The sequence below is a fragment of the Physella acuta genome, unplaced genomic scaffold, assembly GCF_028476545.2.
Source record: "Physella acuta isolate Inbredline_101_S28 unplaced genomic scaffold, ASM2847654v3 ptg000281l, whole genome shotgun sequence".
Classification (NCBI taxonomy): domain Eukaryota; kingdom Metazoa; phylum Mollusca; class Gastropoda; family Physidae; genus Physella; species Physella acuta.
This window is the reverse complement of record NW_026731800.1, coordinates 420,001-442,898: the sequence shown is the minus strand read 5'-3', so window position 1 is coordinate 442,898 and position 22,898 is coordinate 420,001. Positions and strand designations below refer to the sequence as shown.

The 22,898-nt window shown below is 38.9% G+C and overlaps 1 protein-coding gene across 1 annotated transcript in view; it reads left to right on the top strand.

Annotated features, from left to right (window-relative positions):
* Positions 1-483: 483 nt before the first annotated feature.
* The window catches only part of LOC131939494 (GATA-binding factor 3), a 51,870-nt gene continuing 29,455 nt past the window's right edge, over positions 484-22,898 (top strand). The window contains exons 1-3 of the mRNA XM_059297821.1: positions 484-732; positions 4,277-5,046; positions 20,872-21,513. Coding sequence (XP_059153804.1) covers positions 4,821-5,046; positions 20,872-21,513 — 868 coding nt within the window. The 5' untranslated portion in view covers positions 484-732; positions 4,277-4,820. The remainder of the gene's footprint in view (positions 733-4,276; positions 5,047-20,871; positions 21,514-22,898) is intronic.

Below are 22,898 nucleotides of genomic sequence, written 5' to 3'. Positions count from 1 at the left end.
CTTCTGGTCGTATTTGACTCGAGACGGCTGACACGCTAAGGGTAAGGTCCGACTTTATCAGACCTATGATGTTTACACAACTTGACACCTTCACGCGAAACCCCCTCTAAACCCCGCCCCTTTTGTGGGCGGGGCTAACCCTGATCGATAGCACTTCACGCGAAAGAGAATTGTACCACTGCAACGTGACGTGTTCCTGTTTGATGATTGACAGGTAGAAATTTCACCGAGGACGCGCGAGATCCCTCGTTGGACGCCGCTCGGCGATCGCGTTCTTTTTGTAACGCCCGCGCTGATTGGCTGGAACAGTTGTTTTCAAGCCAGCGCCGTCTGTAACAGCCAGTCACGTTGGCGCCAGCCGTTTATTGAAGGGGAGTATAGAGATGAGAAATTTTTTTTCTCCGAAACCTCCCCCCTCCCCTCTCCCTCTTTCCCCCACCCCTCCACCGCCCGCTACGAGCTCTGCTAATAGCGGCACTTGAAGCAGTTACTCCTATGTGAAAATGTTGTCATGGACAAGTTGAGGTCGATGATAGGCGCTATCGTAGAACTCCTCTACCCACACATCGGCGCTGTAGTCACATCTACCGTGTTTACACACTACTTAACACGCGGACAGTACTCTCGCTACTAGTATACATCTGGCACTGAGTTCCTACAATATTGGATTTCTCTACGAACATTATTTTGGAGGTTTTTTCAACTTACATTTGGATTTATTTTTTAACTCAGGTTTGTAAATAAACAAAAAAATATTTTTCATGATTCTTTTTTTTTTAATCTTATGATATCTCGTTGAATAACAAAATACGCGAAATCTAGTTATCATGTAAAATGAACGCGAATATTAAAATAATTCGAATTATTATTCTAGCAGTTGTAATGGAGTGGATAACAATGGTGATAATGGTTGAAAAACAATTTAAAAATTATTGTGTTAGGGCTATATTTTTTACATAACTTCTTTTACCTTACCAAACTCTAACATTTACTTGTTATATTTCTCGGTTAAGTTTAAGGGTTTGTTATTTTTGCTTGTGTTGCAAACTGAAGTTATTTAAAACCCGTTAGCGTTAGGTTTAGCAGCTTTAGATGGTTGTTGTGTTGTCACGGATTACAGTAAGGGTTAAAAAGTGATCATTGTTGTATTTAGTGTTTATAGTTAGTAGCTACTGATGTAATTAATTCTGTTATTTAAGGTTTATAGTTGGGATTAACTACTGAATTAATTCTATTATTTAAGGTTTATAGTTAGGGTTAACTACTGAATTAATTCTATTATTTAAGGTTTATAGTTAGGTTAACTACTGAATTAATTCTATTATTTAAGTTTTATAGTTAGGGTTAACTACTGAATTAATTCTATTATTTAAGTTTTATAGTTAGGGTTAACTACTGAATTAATTCTATTATTTAAGGTTTATAGTTAGGGTTAACTACTGAATTAATTCTATTATTTAAGGTTTATAGTTAGGGTTAACTACTGAATTAATTCTATTATTTAAGTTTTATAGTTAGGGTTAACTACTGAATTAATTCTATTATTTAAGGTTTATAGTTAGGGTTAACTACTGAATTAATTCTATTATTTAAGTTTTATAGTTAGGGTTAACTACTGAATTAATTCTATTATTTAAGTTTTATAGTTAGTGTTAACTACTGAGTAGTAATGGTTACCGTAGTGATTGGGGTTTTCCCCGCCTAATTAAGTGGGACCACAATATACAAGAAAAAATACTTAGTTTGACTTAACTGTGGTATAGTTTTTATTAGAACTGTCGCGCTACGGCTATCCCAATAGATGGGCTGTTGTAATAATGTTTCAAGGGTGTGTCCTTATGGGCGATGTTTTTTTTTACTGCAGTAGATGGTAAAAGATTTCAAAATAAACAATTTGGGGGTTGAGGTTGTGGAGTCCATAGCAGAAAATATGACATTCAGCATGTCATATGAAGTCATGACACTTAGAATGAAATATAAATTCATGACATTCAGAATGAAATACAGCATGGCATTCAACATGACATTCAGCATAACATTCAATATGACATGTATCCTGACATTCGATCTGACACTGCATGACCCACACAACTTAACACACAACACAACTACCACACAGCATGACATACGACACCCATACACACAGAATATGAAATGCATACGGCTATACAAACCTACGAACAAACATGTTTACGCATTCTTTAAAACTTTGCGGTGAATTCAAAACTAAGCGCGCATTGTGTACGGAACAAACGCGATCACTTGAAAAAATGAAAAAAAAATCTTCTAAATAATAAATTACAAGAGATAATTAGCTTTAAAGTATTTTTTTTTTTGGAAATGAGTATTCAACAAAACTATGTTCACCATTTATTTTCCGTTGTTGTGTTGACAAAGAGCTTGGGTAGAAATGTAATTCTGGTATTTGTGAACTGTTTTGAGTCCGTTTGTAGTTGAGCTTCAATGAGCGAACATCTCAATGACAGCCACTTACAACAGCGCGACACTTTGGTCATTATTTAAAACATTTATGTAATGTAGAATTTACTATAATGTATGTGTAAGTATAACAGACTAGTCGTCCATGAAAATATTTTTTTTTAAATTAATTTTAAAAATGTGAACTAAGAATTATCAATTGTTTAATAAATATCTGGTTAGGTAACCATTTTAGGGTATGATTTATAAACAGTTGGTTAGATGTTTTATTTTTGTTTTATTTCGCAAAGTATTGTTTAAGCAATTAACTGAGTACTTACCTATTGCATGGTGCATTGGTAATTAAATTGATTATTTAATCTATTTATACATATATATCAAATTATCAAACCCTAAACCAGATCACCAAACTCAAATATCGTTACCAAACCCTAAACCTATCCTTAGCCGTAACCAATACGTTTAGCAGCACCTTAACCCAATCTTCGATTCAATTTAATTTTAAACACTAACCATAGCTGCTGCTCTGTTGTGTGATCATCGTTGAAATATTGTCGATATTTCCCTTCATCAATCATTCAGCAGCTAATTTTAAAATAATTCAACTACGGAACCGCTATTGACTAGAATCAACAATAGTTCAATTGGCAAAGAATTGACTCATAAAGAAAGACAATCGATGCGGGGCTAATCAATGTGTAGCTAATCAAAGGACAGCGAAACCAAAAGTTTTAAAAGAAACTATTTTTAAAAAAGGGTTGATAATACCAGGACGAAAATCATACGTTTTTCTTTAGCTGTTTAAATTGTAGTAGCTACATGTAACAAAATTCAAATTCACGAAATATAATTCAAATTCATTAATAAAATTAAAATTCATTAACAAAATTTAACTTTACTTAACAAAACTCAGCTTTATGTAAATCTCGTCTCTATGTAAAACTTGACTATCAACGTTATGTAACAAAATTAAACTAATAATTTTTAGAACACATTTCAACGTTAAGTAAAAACTACTCTCAGTTATGAAACCCAATTAACCTTAACATATAAAACATGGTCACAGAATGTTTTGTTAGTTAGCTGAGTCCCGTTAATTCAGAAACTTTTTTTCACAATATTTTTTTTTTAGAACATGCACATACGGTCCTATGTAGTATACGGGTCTACTTGACTACTGCCAATGCTATAACTAGGTTTGTTTCTTCTGAAATCAGTTCTAGATCAAAACACGAACCATTCATAATTTAGACAACACTGGCTAGCTACAGACGCATACCTTGGCCGATTCTACACCGTTTTACACATTTTAAAACTAAAATTCTCATTTAAACTAAATTTCTACCTAAAACTTGACGTATCATATTAAAGCTAATCTTCTTTCTAGACTTAACAAGCCTCTACCAATTCCCTTTACTCACCCCCCCCCCCCCCTACAATAACTTCCCCTCCCAGACAAAGTTAGAAGCAAAAAAGACCGGCCGGCAATTCTACTCTAGCACTTTGATGTTATACATGGAGTTATTGCAATTACACAATTAAGTGTTTACATTCAAATACATTCGTGAAATACGATTTTATAAATAAAACATAATTTATTTTTGCTTTGAATCTTTAACTAATTTGAAGCCTTTTATCCGATTATATATATATATATATATATATATATATATATATATATATATATATATATATATATATATATATATATATATATATATATGTGTGTGTGTGTGTGTGTGTTTGTGTGTGTGTGTGCGTGCGTGCGTGCGTGCGTGTGTATGTGTATGTGTGTGTTATTAAAATGTAAATAATTTGTATTCAATTTTTATTTCAGCTGATGTATTTGTATACAAACATCCTTATAATCTAACAGCACATCGTTACGGTACTTAACAACAACATCGTTAACCTTTGACCTTCGTGAGTTGTGTACCTACCAGCATCTGGGGTTCGCGGGACTACTTTATACACCCGCGGCTTGATACACCAGCTTGGACCTACAACCCCCTAGCCGCCGTGGATTATTTTATATGAACTGACCTTTAACCCTGCACAGGACCTACGACCTGATACCACAGGATTACAGAAGACCTTTCGCCCATGGATCTGACCTGCCTGCTAGTCTGGCAACAGGGCACCAGGCCTGTGTAAATACGAGCAGTAAAAACAAAACAAAAACAAAATTTCTATTTCCTTGAGCGGATATCTCCCAATCAACCACGACCCCAGTGTTTCTACAAAAACCTGACCCCCCTGAGTTCTACACCAGACCCCGACTCACCCCCACGGTGCTGACCCCCCTCGGCGAAAGCCCGGCGTCCACAGCGGCGACCACGTGACCACCCCCCACCGGCATCACGTACTACACAAACAGCGGCATGAGCATGGCTATGGCGGCCGAGCAGCACCACTCGTCCGCCTGGTTCGGCCACCCGGGCGACTCGTCCAGGATGGGCGGGTTCGAGCCCCCGGCGCCCTCCATGTTCCCCCCTGAGGATATAAGTGACTTCTTCCCGCCCTCGCTGGACAACAACAACAGCCACGTCATGTCCGGTTACTACTCGTCCCCGGCCCGGGCCATGCACGGATACAGGCCATCTCACGGTAAGGCTTTGTGTGGCCACTGGTTTGGCCGGTCTGTTGAACTTGGTGTACATTGGTCTTATAACACGAAGAAAGCAACCATTGCTTCAAATGTCGAACAAAATATATTTCATTCATTCCCACAACCCATCCAACACAATCACAAATTTTCCTTTCCACCGAATAGTAAATATTCTAAATAATGCTCCAACCACCGAATAAAACAAAGATTTCCACACAATGCTCCAACTACCAAACAAGCCACAAAAAATTCCACATAAAGCTCCAACCACCGAACAAAACAAAAATCCTAACTATTTGCTATCGAACAAAATACAAAATCCACTATATGCTCCACTCACTAAAAAAAACAAAAATTCTCAAATAATACCCCAACTACTGAACAAAACAAAAATTCTCAAATAATGCCCCAACTACCGAACAAAACAAAAATTCTCAAATAATGCCCCAACTACCAAACAAAACAAAGATTCCCAAATAATGCCCCAACTACCGAACAAAACAAAAATTCTCACATAATGCCCCAACTACCGAACAAAACAAAAGTTCTCACATAATGCCCCAACTACCGAACAAAACAAATGTTCTCAAATAATGCCCCAACTACAGAACAAAACCAAAATTCTCAAATAATGCCCCAATTACCGAACAAAACAAATGTTCTCACATAATGCCCCAACTACCGAACAAAACAAATGTTCTCACATAATGCCCCAACTACCGAACAAAACAAATGTTCTCAAAAAATGCCCCAACTACCGAACAAAACAAAGATTCTTATAATGCCCCAACTACCAAACGAAACAAAAAAATCCACCACCATCGTATGATACCGTACCCCACACAGACGTATTAGGTTTCCACCCCGCTTGAAGAAATTTACATAAAATTGTCCATTAAAAATTATAGTCATATTTTTTTCCCCCTTCGTGTTGATGATCGTAGTGAAGCCCGTCCAACTTGAAATATAAGTAGTAGAGCAATTTACGTATATAATATAGACTATATCCTTTCTTGCTATGTAATTGAGTTAGTCGCGAGCATGCATTTAGACCCTCGACCGAGCAGCGAGCTGGTTCATACCTTAAGCACCAGGAGCATTGCTCGAGACTTAACTCTTTGACCACTAGCGATGTTAGCCCTTTTAACCCCACGACATCCGGCATTGTTGAAATATGTATACGCTATATATGTTATAAAACAAACAAGAACACGGTGCCGATACAGGCGAGGCACTCGGTTTATGAGAACAAAATAAAGAATTACAAAGAAAAAAATTATTCGAAGAAGCACTAAGTAAACGATAACATGTTTTTCAAGAAGCACTTAGTATGAAACAAAACATATATCAAGTAGTACAATGAAAATGGTAAAAAATATTTGAAGAAATTATAAGAAAACGGTAAAAATATATCACAAAGCATATGATAAACGATAAAAAATATATTAAGAAGCACCAAGTAAACGATAAAATAAATATACGGAAGCACTAAGTAAACGATAAAAGACGTGAAGCATACAACCAATGATGAGAAACAAAGCAGTAAATGCTAAACGCTCAGCTAGAATCAGTACAAACGGATCGAAAAATAAACTAAGATCGCGGTAAACAAAAGGACAAAAGGTAGAAACTCCCCAGGGAGGACGGGTCGGTTAACCGAACCGTTAATTATTCATGTGAACTCATGTCATGCAGTTTTTTGTTCTTGGGTGTGTCCCTGTCCCTGATGGGGCAATATAGCGGTGGGGTAAAGGGGTGGGGGAGAATATAACACATAAAACATTAGGGGTGGGGAGAATATAACACATTAAACATGAGGGGTGGGGAGAATATAACACATTAAACATGAGGGGCGGGGGAGAATATAACATATAAAACATTGGGAGGGGGAGTGGGGGAGAATATAACACATAAAACACGAGGGGTGGGGGAGAATATAACACATAAAACATGAGGGGTGGGGAGAATATAACACATTAAACATGAGGGGCGGGGGAGAATATAACATATAAAACATTGGGGGGGGGTGGGGGAGAATATAACACATTAAACATGAGAGGTGGGGGAGAATATAACACATTAAACATGAGGGGTGGGGGAGAATATAACACATTAAACATGAGGGGTGGGGGAGAATATAACACATAAAACATTGGGGGGGGGGGGGGTGGGGGAGAATATAACACATTAAACATGAGGGGTGGGGGAGAATATAACACATTAAACATGAGGGGTGGGGGAGAATATAACACATTAAACATGAGGGGTGGAGAGAATATAACACTCAAATAACATGAGGGTGTGGGAGACTTTTACACACATATATAACATCGGGGTGGGGGAAAATATAACACACATATAACATGGGGGTGTGGGTGAGTTCAACATAATAACATTCGATTGAGGGAGAATTCAACACAGACACATAACATAGGGGTAAGGGGGAAATGAACACACATATAACATGGTGGAATGAAACACAATCAACGAATGGGAAACAAAACACATAAAGTATGGACTAGTTAATGCACATACACAGCACATGGCACTTTTTGTGCACATTCGACACAGAATGACTAAACACATATGACATTACATGGAATCAAATAGCATAGACAACATAGAGATAAAATGGGCACACCCATAACAAGACTAATTGTTACTTTTTTTAAAAGTATAAAATAATTTTCTTATAGAAAATAATCTTGTATCATTAATTAGAGGACACGTTGATTAGTTAAAAAAAATAAACTAATCTAACAAAAAAAAATCGTCCAAATATTTATGAATTTCTTGAAGTAAGAATAAAAATAATGTTATTAAACAGATCATAATTAACAGGCGTATTTTAGAAATTAAGTGAATAAAATATTATTTTTATTTGAGCAGGATATTAAACAAATCAATACTAAACAAGGAACATAGAAGTTACCGGGAATTATAGATTTTAAATTAAACTTTTCCAATAATTCCGCATTAATTACCGCACTGAACACTTAACAAACGGTAATACATTGTTTGGTCAAGAATTTTTTTTTTTAGTCAGCTCCGTGTTGAATGTTTGATTCTAGAAGTATTTTTAAAGAGTCGACAATGTGGGTTGACTTTTGGTTGGGGTGGGGTTCGGAGACCGCTGGAGCAAAGATTTGTGGGACGGTCAGTCGGGTGGTTTGAGGACAGGTTTGTGGGGGGGGGGGGGGGGGGGGGGTTTGGCAGGTTGGTTAAGGTTAGGTTATGTTTGTGTGCATAACGTTCATAGGTGTGTGTAATCTTAGGTGTTGATTCGTGGAGGCCTATGTGGGATTTTTTAAAATTTAAAATTAAATTGTATGTGTCCTACGTGTAAAGGTTTGTGTAATTTTGCTGTTTTTATTTTTTATTTTAGTGTTGGTTCTTCAACTTAAACTTACATTTTTATGTGCCCTACGTTTAAATGTATTTATTTTAGTTGTTTTTTTTTTATGTACACGTTTGTTTTCCAATTGTTTTTTCCGCCTATGATTAGCTACCCTTGGCTCGTGGCGAATTTTTACCGGCACTGTTTACAGTTGTGTATATAGCGTGTCACCGCAGCAGAACCTCCACTACCACCCCACGCTGAACCCTAGCTACGCCCCTGGGCCATCGCGTGTAACAAACAGGGTTGCACGCGGTAAACAAATGTTTACTGTCGCCATTACAGTGGTAAACAGACCAACAAATGGGTAAACAGAGGGGAGGTTTAATTATGTGGCTGGGAGGGAGGGTAGGAGGAGGGAGAGAAAGGATTAGAGGAATGTGATCACGTGATACCATTCAAAGGGGGGGGGGGGGATAGTTAAAGTTAAAATGCTCTTTACATAGATTGATTTTTAGGCTGCTAGATTTGTTATGTGTTTAGTAGGTTAATGACCTTAAAGGCCTAGGCATACTTATTGTGTGTAGATTGGGGGGGGGGGCACTCAACCCCAGAAGAATTGTTCTTTTATTTTATAAAGGCCCTATATATATATATATATATATATATATATATATATATATATATATATATATATATATATATATATATATATATATATATATATATATATATATATATATATATATATATATGTATGTATGTATAAATATAGTGTGATTGAAGTCTGCCCGGAAGTGTGTACCCACAGCACCGAGTACAGCTACCCGCTGAATGTAGTCTACCGTATTGGCCTTTGTTCAGCGCTGGTGTCTAGTTTCATAAGGTTCGGTTTTGGCTTGTTGAAGTCTGTGAAACTGTCCCAGTGTGGATCGCGATATTGTATCACAACTGCGCTGTTGTTGGTTGTAGTGTTGACTGTGCTGTTTTTGGTTGTGCTGTTGTTGACTGTGGTTTTGTTGGTTGTGGTGCTGTTGATTGTGCTGTTGTTACTGTGCTGTTGTTGGTTGTGGTGATGTTGGTTGTGATGTTGTTGGTTGTGGTATTGTTGGTTGAGCTGTTGTTGACTGTGCTGTTGTTGTAGGTTGTGATGTTGCTCACAGTGTTCTTGTTGTTGGTTGTGATGTTGCTGACTGTGTTGTTGGCTGTGTTGATGTTGGCTGTACAGCTGTTGTCTGTGCTGTTGTTGGTTGTGGTGGTGGTGTTTGTCGTGTTTGCTACGTACATGGTCAAAGTTGAGTGAGATAATTATCCCCACTTCCTAGTACTAAGAGAACAAACAAAATACCATATACATGGACCTTTGCCTTTGGGTTTAGGAATAGGTTAAGATTTATTTACAGTTTGGTTAATTTATATGCTTTTTCAATTTAGGGTTGCTGTGTTGTTTTTTTTTTTGTTGTTTTTTTTTAAGATTTCAGATCAAGTATTTCGATTTAAGATTTTTTCTTACATTTAAAATTATGATTTAGAACTAGTTTAAATTTTATTAGATGTCATTTAGTTATTGCAATCACCACAAAACTAAACCTTAATTAAATCATCGTGACGATTGCATATTGCAAAAGATAAAACTAAAGGTAGTTTTCAACAAACTAAATTATGTTGTTTACAAACTAAAATACAAATAAAGCATAACAATGTACACAAAACTTTTGTCTTAGCTTTTAGAAAAAGAAAAACAGCAAAACAAACAGAGTCGCTCTAGAGATCTTTCCACAAATTTTGCGACCAACGCATTAAGAATCTATAATGACTTATTCAACATTTTATTTGATTAAATATTCTTGTATTGCCTTCAGAATTGAATTTATACGGAAAATTTGAAAAACATCGGTGCGTTAGAAATAGGTCAAACATTTGTTACAGGACTTGATCATTATAAATTGTTTTGTTTTTTAACTAACCCACAAAGAGGCATTGTAACATAAAAATAACCCGGCAAAAAAAAAACGAATATTTAATATACCAACCGCAAATGTTTCCGTAAAATATTCCATTTCAAATGTCAATACTGAAAACAAAATTTAGCATTGAAGTTACATTAGTGCCTTTTTCAGCCTTCACTGTAGCAATAATTTGTGTTAGCTTTATACGTCGCATGCATATTCTACTTTTGAAAGCACCCGGTAATTTTTTGATTAACAATAAATATGTGTTTTATATACACGCCGGGCATGTAACTGTCATGCACGTTGTTAGCACTGTGTTGTCTGTCATTTAGCATACATATGGTGCATGTCAGACATACAGTTACCAGCGCATATAAAATATCTTTGTAGGGGGAAAAATCGATGATACGCTTTTTGTAACAGATAAACTAGATTAGAGGATTGTAAGATGTGGCGGATTAACGGTGGAACTGATAGAATTATGGAGACACCAAAATCTTATCTTGAACCGGATATGCATTGGTCTTGCAGGAAGTGGAATTACAATGGAGGGGTCGCACGTGGTATCAGGCAAAAAAAAAAATGGTGGAGAGGAGGGAGGGGGGGGGGGGGGAAATCAAATTTGTTTTTTTTATTATTCGTTAATATTCAGTTTGACGAGTATAGTGCGCATATTTTAATAACATATGTCAAACGACTGACTTATATTAGGGATAATATGTAATAATAGCTATATAATACACATAAAATAATACAGAGTAATATATTGGTGCAGTCGTACACGGATACACAGGGGTATTAAAATACTGTAGCATTGACACATATAAAATAATATAGGCTACAGAATAATACACAAAGTTATGTACGGGTGTAGCAATACACACGCTAACAAACATAGAAGGGGATACACTGTATGGTTAGGTATGGCTAAATTATTCACTGTATTGTAAGACACGGGTTACAGTAAGACACAGGGTACAGTAAGACACAGGGTACATAAGACACAGGGTACAGTAAGACACAGGGTACAGTAAGACACAGGGTACATAAGACACAGGGTACAGTAAGACACGGATACAATAAGACACACTACACAGGGTACAGTAAGACACATGGTACAGTAAGACACAGGGTACATAACACACAGGGTACAGTAAGACACGGTTACAGTAAGACGACACTGCGTACATAAGACACAGCGTACAATAAGACACAGGTACAATAAGACATGGGGTACATTAAGACACATAGTACAGTAAGACACGGGTACAGTGAGACATAGGGTACAGTAAGACACGGGACAGAATCAATGAACATATAAATTCACACACACACACCCAAACAAATAAACACACATAAACACATTCACACGCCAACACACACACACAAGCACATACACCCCCCCCCCCCCCCAACACACACTCAAACACAAACACTTGCACAAGGCCACATACACACCCACACACACACACCCACACACACACACAAGTACACACCAACCCGTACACCAGCTAACGAGAACGCATCATGGGTCGGCTCCATGCAGTGCCCACATCTGTCGCTGATTACCATCAATGACTTATGTCACCCATGACAACCAGTTTCCACCAATCAGGTTTAACGCTTTACTAGTGCAGACTTGGTCCCTGTTAGCGTCAGCGTACTGAGTCACAGAGTCACTCATTCGAAGTCGCTGACTCCGCGCTGTTCGAGTCAGAGAGTTGCCGAGAGTCAATGCCTTTTGAGAGTCACCAAGAAATTTGCCACCATTCCATATATGGAATGTATATTCTGGTTTTTAGTCCGTAAATAGAGCGTATAGTACTTACTCTTTACATACTAAACGTATATTTTGATCACCTGATCACGTTATTTTTGGTCAATACAAAACACATTTTTAAACAATATAATCAAAAGACCCAAATAAAGTTAATTTATAGTTTATTCATGAAATATTAACCAATTTTATACAAGAATGTCTTTAAATAAACCGTATCTTGCTGTTCAAAAAACAGAAAGTGAATCGTACAAAATAAAACAAATGATATTAAAATTACCAATTTCACCTTTTAAAAAAATAAAAACTTGACATCATCAAATTATGTGTATGCCAATAAATTCAAATACACACACATAAATAAACGAATAAATAGGTGTGTGTTTGTTTCAAAATTCTGGAATCGCCCACTACTTAAAATAAAGTCGAGCGATCATCTCAAAATAATTCAGACGGAAATCTCCTTCTAGGAACGTAAAATTAATTTGAATTAATTGAATTAACCCTCCCCCAGACACTACTTCCTTCCTTGTGTTAGCACCAGGATCTTTAGAAACCCATTACGGCTTCGATGTGTTACAAGCTATACAGAGGGGCCCTAACTCTTGTGACAATATCTTGTTTGCGTATCTGTGTGTGCGTTGGTCTGTATCGCTTCGGTTAACCTTGAGACTGCTGCGCCTCAACCAGTTTCTTGCGTCGAAAAGCAGTCAAACGAAAAAAAAAAGAAATAAAAAATTAATTACTTTTTATTCGGCAAGTTGTGTAAATTCAACTACCAAGGCTGAATTCTAGGAACGTCGGTGTTTCGTTAAAAAATGTGTTTAATTGACAGAATAATCATAAAACGCTTTTTTAAAACTAGGTCTTTATAAGTATAACGAAGAAAAGAGATGGAGAAATATGGGTTTTTTCCATACTAACTACGCCAGACCTGTATTAGAATAAGCTGGAATACGAATAGAGGATAGCTATAAATAGTTAAAGTAGTTAATGGCTTGGTTAGTGTTTAGATTAAAGTTAGGTATGACGTTAGCCTATAACCACGTGGTAACACATTATAAAAACGAGCTGATTATTTTTTCGTGCAAGTCACTGAAAATTTAAATAAGTTTTTTTAATTATGCTAATGGAGGCAGATAGGGGGCGGAGGAAATGAGCCACTATTGATGGTTAGATAAAGAAGATGACGACTTGTAGGAAGTCAGGGGCGTTGAATGACCCCATACTGTGCGTAATGACACGGTGCACTAATTAACATAGAGGTTTTGTTTTACTTGCATTGAACACACATACACACATACACACACATACACACACATACACACAAATACACACATACACACACACACATACACACACATACACACACATACACACATACACACACATACACACACATACACACACATACACACACGAGTGTGTGGCAATGACATATTGTGTCATGGGTGGGACGTTTGGATTATTATGGATGACCGGGGGTAATTGTTTGGACACACGGGATAATCGTGGGGGTCACGTGGTCACGGATGATCAGAAACACCTGGTTACGGTTGATTGACCACAGGTTGGATAGACTGTGGTACCTTATAGTTAATTACAGCATAAAATGTTACGTTATGAAAAAAACCTAATGTTGGTTTTATTTTAAATCGAGGGTTAAGTACAGGCAGTAGGTGTGAGTAATGTCTCGCTAAACAGCTGGACGTTTAAGGCTAGGAACTGAAGGCAAGGGTTTAAATCCGGGGGTTGCTGTTGAGATCTATGGTTGGAAATTTACATGAAGAAAATTCTGTTTTTTTTTCTTTCTTCTTTTTGGTGTGCATGTGTGTGTGGGGGGGGGGGGGTAAGATTATTGTTCATAAAGGATTTAGGACTAAACGTTTTCGCGATAATCCTCAGCACAGTAATAGAAAAATGTCAAATTTGTGACATGCATAATCATACTAATATTCATAATAGATGCCACCATAAAACCTAATACTAAGCCATAATACAATTGCCACAATACATTATTTTTTTTAGGCTTCTATGCTTGGCGTAGCACCATGATTAATGTACCACTGTGCTTAGTGTAGTAAAATAATGAGGAACCATAATTAATTACATGAGCTTTTTAGTGGCATTAATTTAAATCAAACGATTGACCACTGGGCAGGAGTTCAGCCGGTTGTTTAAGACCTTGACCCAAGGTCACACAGGCCAGCGATACGAAGGTCAAGGCTTTTAACTTACAGAACCCCCCCCCCCTTAACTATTCTCGTCATGTAAAAATTCCAGCCGTGGCTCCAGAAGGCTTGGAGAAATGCAGGTGTGCTTAATACATGTAGCCTTGCAGGTGTATCAGAGACAGGTGTACATTTCTCCTGTCTACCTGGTTCTCTGCTTCTCTTAATGAATATTTGTAGATACAGCCATATTGAGTTACGATTTCAGAATAGCTCCGTGCAGTGTACTACCCCCCCCCCCCTCCCCCACCACCCCCACCATACCTGCACCGCCCGCCACCCATCAGGCCTTGACGCCCTCTCTGGCACCCCACACCACGTCAACACCGCCTGCCACCCATCCTACATGACGCCCTCGCTGGCACCCCCCGCCCCCCCCCCCCCCCCCCCTCCGCGTAATTAGTCAGATCCGTAAAGACAGCAGCCCAATTAGGAATCCGGAGAACATTTTGGCTTAAGAAGGAGAAAAATTTGCTCAAGCCAGGTCTAAGTACACCCCCCTCCCACCACACACACATGGTGTAACCCGCCGCCATGCCCCCCTTTCTTTCTATGTAGTTGAGTTAGTCGCGAGCATGCATTTAGACCCTCGACCGAGCAGCGAGCTGGTTCATACCTTAAGTACCAGGAGCATTGCTCGAGACTTAACTCTTTGACCACTGGCGATGTTAGCCCTTTTAACCCCACTACATCCGGCATTGTTGAAATATGGATATATATATATATATATATATATATATATATATATATATATATATATATATATATATATATATATATATATATATATATATATATATATATCTGACCGAAAAAACGATCTTCACTGCTGCTGGCTATTTGGGTATCACGTGATTTAGCTGGGAACTGTCCGTGTAGCCTACGCTCGGCACCACATATGGCGTGATGTCTACTAAACAGTTTTTTGAGTGAGCTAACGACGACATCTGAACTGTCAAGGGTTCGTTTCTCGATTCGAGGGGGTGGTACTTTTTTATTTTTTTGAAGGGAAAAAGAGGGTTCTTTTGCGCACACATAAAAAAAAAAGTAAAAAAAAAAAAATAGAAATTTGTAAAAACACAGATTAGAGCAGTCTGGCAAACGAAAGCCCAGCCGTCTGCCGTCGCGCGCCAAACGGCGCCACGTCTCCCTCCTAGCCAAGCGGATCCTACCGCTAGCCAGGCGGTGTCTTCTCGTCGCTGAATGTGAGTAAACAAACGTGGAAGCGGCTCACGTTTCCTCGTCTCGAACACCATGTTATAGATCCCACTGCACGCCCCCCCCCCTCCACACCCCTTCTGCAGACCCCCTCCCTGTTCATTGACCCCCTTAACCCTGATGTTCATACACTCTAATATAATTGATGGTTTAAAATCCCCAATATATCGAACCAAGCTCAACATGGTTCTAGGCATGTATAAAGCATTGAAAACTGAGAAAAATAAATTACCTTTTCTGCTTCGCTTAGAATCTCAATCTCAAGACTTCCTTATTAAGTTTTTTGTACCGCCGTGTTGACATCTTTCTTAATGTTGATTTATTTATCTAATAAAATTCTTATCTAGATGGTTCAGTTGGCCCAAGTGTTCAGCCAGTTGTAAGCAGGTCTGAGCGCCACCCAACAACTACATGCCCTAGCTATACCACCCCCACTACCACCCCGAGGGTCTAGTACCATCCCTCCACACTGAGATCTACCCCCCCCCCACTACCACCTCGTAGATCTAGTGCCATACACCACCCTGAGGTCTACCCCCCCCCCCACTACCACCCCGTAGGTCTAGTGCCCTACACCACCCTGAGGTCTATCACCCCCCACTACCACCCCGTAGGTCTAGTGCCATACACCACCCTGAGGTCTATCACCCCCCACTACCAAAATACCACCCCGTAGGTTTAGTGCCAGACACCACCCTGAGGTCTACCCCCCCCCCACCCCACCCCACTACCACCCCTAGGGTCTAGTGCCAGACACCACCCAGAGATCTACCCCCCCCCCCCCACCCCACCCCACTACCACCCCGAGGGTCTAGTGCCAGCCGCCCTTACAGCCAGACCACCTTGTTTGCGCTCGCTCGAGCTATTTGTTCTCATTAATGAAATTATAGTCTTCATCTTTTTTTCCTGCACAATTGGCCAATATTTACTTGGCCATCTATCCTAAGTTGTTCTCAAATACTGGCCACTTGAGGAACCTTCGTGCACCGACAACTCGGATATACGGAAACCTTGCTACGGAACTATCCGGATATTCAAACCATTCAAACGGAAAAGTCAGAACTCTTTCTTTCCTAGCTGATAAAAGTTCAGCTCTTGGTCCAAATTTGTCTTGCTTGTTTTGGTGACGCGTTTTTTAATGTACAAATTCAAAGTCTAGTAAGAATGGGTTTACAATAGCCTGGTTGTTTTAGAGAATTGTCGTTCAATTTTCGGCTTAACTTTTAATTGTTAAGTATTTACAGATTTGTTGAAACTAGGAATTTTGATAAAATTGTAATTTGTCATAATTCGGCGAATGTAGCGTGGGAAAATTTAGACAAGTTGTATTTATTACCTTTTGGGCAAAAATACAAGTTATATTTTTTTTTACTTTTCGGCAAATGTGGATAAGTTATACTTTTCACTTTTCGGCAAATGCGGCTCATTATACTTGAAGTACACCAAATACCGTAAAATTACGAATATAAATAAAATATGAAAGTCCTCACTCGCACACTGCTTCAACAAGTTGATCAAAAACTTAAAACTTGGAGCAAAAATAAAAAAAGAAACGAAATAAAATAGCTGAATCTACAACGAGAATAAAAACAAATCTACCGGGTGTGCCGGGCCGGGCGAACCGCATACGGTTTTATTTATGGCGTCACTGTATGCGTACACACGTACGTACCGGCCGGGGAGAAACGCACACAGACAGACACACATACAGACAGACACACATACATACAGACACGGCCAATCAAGTCTAGAATTTACAAACAAGAGCAGCGCAGGCCAGCGGTGTTTATCTCCCATTACGTTGGTGATTTAAATAGTCCCTGCTTCCCCCCCCCATCTAACCCACACTCTCCCAGACCTCCCCCCCCCCATCTAACCCACAACCTCCAAGACACCCCCCTCCCCTCCCAGACACTTTTTCTTTTGTTTCCCAACCATGTCATTTTTTTCATTCTTAACGAAAGTTTTTTTTTTTTTTTTATCTTCTCGCATTCTTTTTCCTGTTTAGCTGAGCAGAAGGCATTATAAGCTGAGTGAATTACACCATATTACCTGGGGAAAATTACATAATATTAGCGTGGCCAATTACATAAAATTAACTTGGCCACTTACTTATTACAGATGGACCAATTACCCTTCCAGTTAGACAAATATAATAACTAGGCTCACTATCAAATTGTAATTACAATTGTTATATATTCATTGTACCATTTACATTATATAAACTGGAACATTAATGTAATATTAATTCTACAATGTAAGCATGCATTAGATACAGATTAATATTATTTTTAATTATTTTTTTGTTTAAATTATGCTACCAATTATTTTTCCACCAACAAATAAAAAATAAAACTATCAGTGGCACTAAACCAGTTCAATAACCATACCCAGGGGAGATAAGGCTGGTTTGTTTGACCTTCAACTGCAAAAATAAAACAGAAATATTGATAAGGTCCGATATGAAATCATTAAAAACAACTATCGCATTTCTCGATATCGTTTTCAAAACAAATTCAACGCATGCGCCTAGGCGAGCAGAGAGAGAGAGAGAGAGAGAGAGTGAGTTGTTTGTAGTTTGTTGGTTGGTTAGAAATGGGTAGGCGAAGGAAAGGGTCAACTATGTTAGGCTAGATGTATGGTAAAATGTATGGTCGACGCTATGGGGAAGTAAATGGTCAATTTGTATGGGGGCGAAACGTAAAGCTAACTTACGACCATACATATGGGCTATGTGACAGTTTCATATTTTCTAATAATATATTTGTGTATATTATGTACAGCAAGAGGCATCTAGTTAGATAAACTATTATAAATCAATTAACCCAAAGGGGTGGGGGGGGGGATTGAATGTATTTATGTTGGGTTGTATACTATACAGTGTAGTTATATTAACCCCTCAGTGTGGCAAAATATATGTCACGGCGGAAATTCCAGATAATTTAGTTGATGATTTATATAGCAGTGGTGGTGTTGATTACCACGGTATATTTCAGTATTTTGCTGTATACTCTTGTATATACCGGTGTTATATAGCCAGATGAAAATTTGAAAAACTTTTACCCCAGCAAGTAAACGTGGGTAAAGTTTATCATTAACAGCCGATTAGCAAGGGGAGGAAACTATAGATCACGTGACGACAACCCGGAAATGGGGTGAGAAAAAAATCTGGCAAAGCAGCTAACGTGCTGGCGTGCCAGGTTGTCAGCAAGTGTCGCGTCACAACATACACGGGTCTGTGGTGCCCCGCAGCTGAGACGTACTCACAGCTATAAGAAATAGGTCGCAGCCATACTCGCGCCCACAGTTGGGGCGTACTCACAGCTATAAGAAATAGGTCGCAGCCATACTCGCGCCCCATTATTAATATTACACCAGCCGGTTCGCGGTGGTCGCTCATGCATAAAATTAGCCAACACTTCTTCATCTTGTATATCTGATCAAACAAAATAGTTATCAAAGGAAAGACAAATGTCGCTCTACTGCTCATAATAAACTCGCTACATTTGTAGTGTAGTAGTTCTGGTTGTAGCCCAGCACGCGACCAACGTACTGCATGAAGTATGGATGACTACATTTAAATAATTTTTACTTACAATTTGTTTTTTTACATACAATTTGTTTTTTTTTTAAATCAATAACATAATGTAGGGAAATATTTCTTCTTCTTCGTTCTAATGTGTCAACAATGGAAATTCATTCAACTGGTGTAATATTGTATACAAACTGTACACTTGTCTTTGTCGTAGCAAGCACCTTGTACAATAGTTATCTGAGTGGGGAGTTTTGGGGCCAGAGTCTAGACCGAGTATGTGTAGGTACCGTGAAGTCTTGTACAACATGTTTGGTACTTTCTGGGTTCATTTAGTCAAGGTTTGCTGGGACCGACATCATTTTGTTGTGAAACATGTGTTGCCTTATTCTGTAATGGCTTGTTTTAAGTCAGGGAATATTTTTTTAAATATTAAAACAATTGCAGTTTTAGTTTTACATTTTCCCGAGAAGGGAAGTAAATAAACGCCATTTTATTCACGTGACGACACGTAGCTTAGGTCAAAGTTCAGATTTGATTTGATTTATTTTAGGCGCTGGTCATTTCTATTTGTTAGAGTCTATAAGTGACGTCACACTTCTGGTTGTGGGTTCGTGCTTGGGTGACAATATGTGACGACATTTTTGTGACGATGTGTGACGACATTTTTGTGACGAGTGTGAGATCACGGGGTGGGGGGGAAGGTAAAAATGGTTCACATAGTTTGACGTCATTTATGGCCGACCCCTAGCTAACAAATTTAAATGGTGGAGTAAGCTTTGGGTTGGTTTTTTTTTTTTTTTTTTCATTATTTTTTTTTTTAAATGCAGTTACAATAGGTGAACTTAAAACGTAAACATAACAACATCACACTGTCCAAAAACATCAACACATCTTGCATGTCCAAAACATCTGAACATCTCACTCCGATTTCTCCACCACGAGCTGGTGGAGCAAAAATAAAATGTCACGTGCTTTAAAACTCTGCGTCGTGATTGGTTGATAAAAATAAACAGGGGCGCCATCTTGCCAACGATTTTTATCAGCGTGTCGTCGTCTGCTCCAGTCAGTTGGCCGAGAAAACAATCCTCGCTTGCCGCCCCTGATGGCAAAACATTTTTTTAATCAACCCAAGCCGCATCCAATGAGGCGTGACGAATCAAATTCAATCCTCCGACCCGTTCCACCTCATTCTACCCCCGGGGATGAGGTGGGGCGGCGGTGGAAGAAGGGGAAGACATTAGCAAATAGGTTTTAATTCATTAGTTGCTTAAGTGAGATGTTTAATTAGTGATTTGAGGGGAAGATTTAATTAGTTCAACTTTTGAAGTGGTTAACACTATAGAGTAAAAAACGTGGGATCTAGGTCTAGTCATGTTTGGAAAAGACTGCAATAATTATCATTTTTCTTGCTTTTGATTGAGATAGAAGCAAACTACTCCTATAAGACTGCTACACAAATAGTTTATTTATTCATTATTTCGTTAATTATAATTTTTGCTTGAATATCACCTCTATTTAATATAATTTAAAAAGTGTATTTGTATTTAAAGATGTATAATTAATTCATAATATTTTTAATCATACGAATTACTTTTTAAATGTGTATGTGCTGATTATACTTTTTAATATTAAAAAAAAAGAAGTTTTAATTCCTCATTTAGCTTTTACACATTCATTCTTTCTTTCTTCCATACTGATTGTATGTAATTGTATATGTTTTTAAATGTGTTTTTTAAAAAGGTGCTAATGTGTTTTTCTGGTTTCTCGCTCACAGTCAGCGGCGGCTCCCAGATGTGTCGACCCCACTTCCACGGCCACCTCCACCCCTGGATCCCCGACACCTCCAAGTCCATGGTCCCACACGCGCACTCCGGCTGGATGGGCCCGACCTTCGCCTCCAAGTCCATCTCCCACCCCGGGGGACACTCGTCCCTCCCCGTCCACCCGGCCTCCTCGGCCATCGTGACGTCATCGCTGGTCTCCTTCCCGCCGACCCCGCCCAAAGACGTCACCCCGGAGACCAACAACAACAATAACAACAACAACAACAGCACGTTGCCTGGCAACAACAGCATCAGCAGCAGCATCGCCACCGCTGGCACGAACAGCAGCACCATCACGAACAATACCAACATCGGGATCGGATCCCAGTCAGAAGGGTACAGCTCCAGCGAGTACAAGTCCTCGCTCAAGCTCGAGTCGTCCGGGCCCGAGGGTCTGGCCAGTTTTTTGGGATCCCATCACCACGGGTCGGGCCACACCGCCCACCCCGTGCCCACCTACCCGTCGTACATGGGGGCGGAACACTACCCCAGCGGCCCCCTGGGTTACCACGCCCCGAGTGTGTACAAGTCAGCCTCATCCTCATCGTCGTCTTTATCATCTCGGCCAAGGGCAAAGACAAGGTCAAGCACAGGTAAACTATTCTTATCATCCCTACCTCCCGAGCTAATGCACCTAAAGTGTACTCACCACCCACCCCACCCCCCAAAGTATCGACGTAATCCCCTCCACCTTCGTCTTCATCAGCTTCTAAAATTTCCACGCACATTCTCTCACAAGATTTACTGCGCACTTGAAAAAAAAAAAACACTTTTTATAAAAAAAAAAAAAACCTTCAAGAAACAAAACAAAATGTGAATACAACCACCAAACAATATTTTTTCTTTATTTCGTAGCCTGAATAATAAATTTATTAAAATTTTTGATGCAAAAATAAAGTAACCAGGAATTACAATTAGAACACTATACAAGGATAAGTTTAAACTAGCCTTTATGATATAGAAGCATTACACATGTACATGTATATAAAAATCCATCTAGCATCCATAAATGATATTTTATAAATTGGGTATTTTTCCTGACGAAGACCCAAGTCTCAACAAAAATATAGCCTTTACCCCTTATCATCGAGCAATCATTGTTGATAGTATGTATCCAATTAATACTGTTCATGCTCAATCACATGACTAATTAGCCCTGTTACTGCTACCTGTTTCATAGTTAGAGGCAGCTCTTTAGATAGGTAGCCAGGCACGTGTCACCTGATGAGTAGCTGGACATACCATTGGTAGCCGAGACTGTACCCTCTGAACTACCACACCTACCACCAACTTCAAAGCCGTTTCACATCAGTAGCTACTCTTTTAATTTCAACCTTGAAGTAATCATCACGCTATACAAAAAAATAGATGTTTCTTCCACTTAAAGTATGATTGTCAAAAACGTATGATAATCATCTTAACGTACGATGATCAACTTAACGTATGGTAGTAAACTTGACAAGATAATCAGCTTAAAATAGTTGAATTAGTGACGTAATTTGAACCCGGAAGTTTCGCTATCTCGTCAACCTTCCGTGTGTTGGTGACAACAAGAACGATAACTCCACGCGTCTGAAGCAAGAACTATAACTCCACGCGTCTGAAGCAAGAACGATAACTCCACGCGTCTGATTTTATCCCATCCGCCGGATCCTCTTACTCTTCTCAATTGTTTTCTGGGCAAGCTAGATCTGTTTCTTGGTAACGGTGGGCCACTCGGCACAAGTGATGTTGTAAGAACAAGGAAATACGAGCCCAGCACGTGTTGATTGGTCGGCTGGACAATGTACTTGTTTTATCTAATGAGCTAACACAAATGAGGATTTGGCCCATGGAAAACCCACGTTCATCAAGAGGACCAGCAGTTTTGTCCGCCTATGTACCAAGAAAAGACTGATTCAAGACGATACCCAGCCGATTTAGGGGCGTACGGAATCCAGCCGGTTTTGGAGCGTAAGGAATCCAGTCGGTTTAGGGG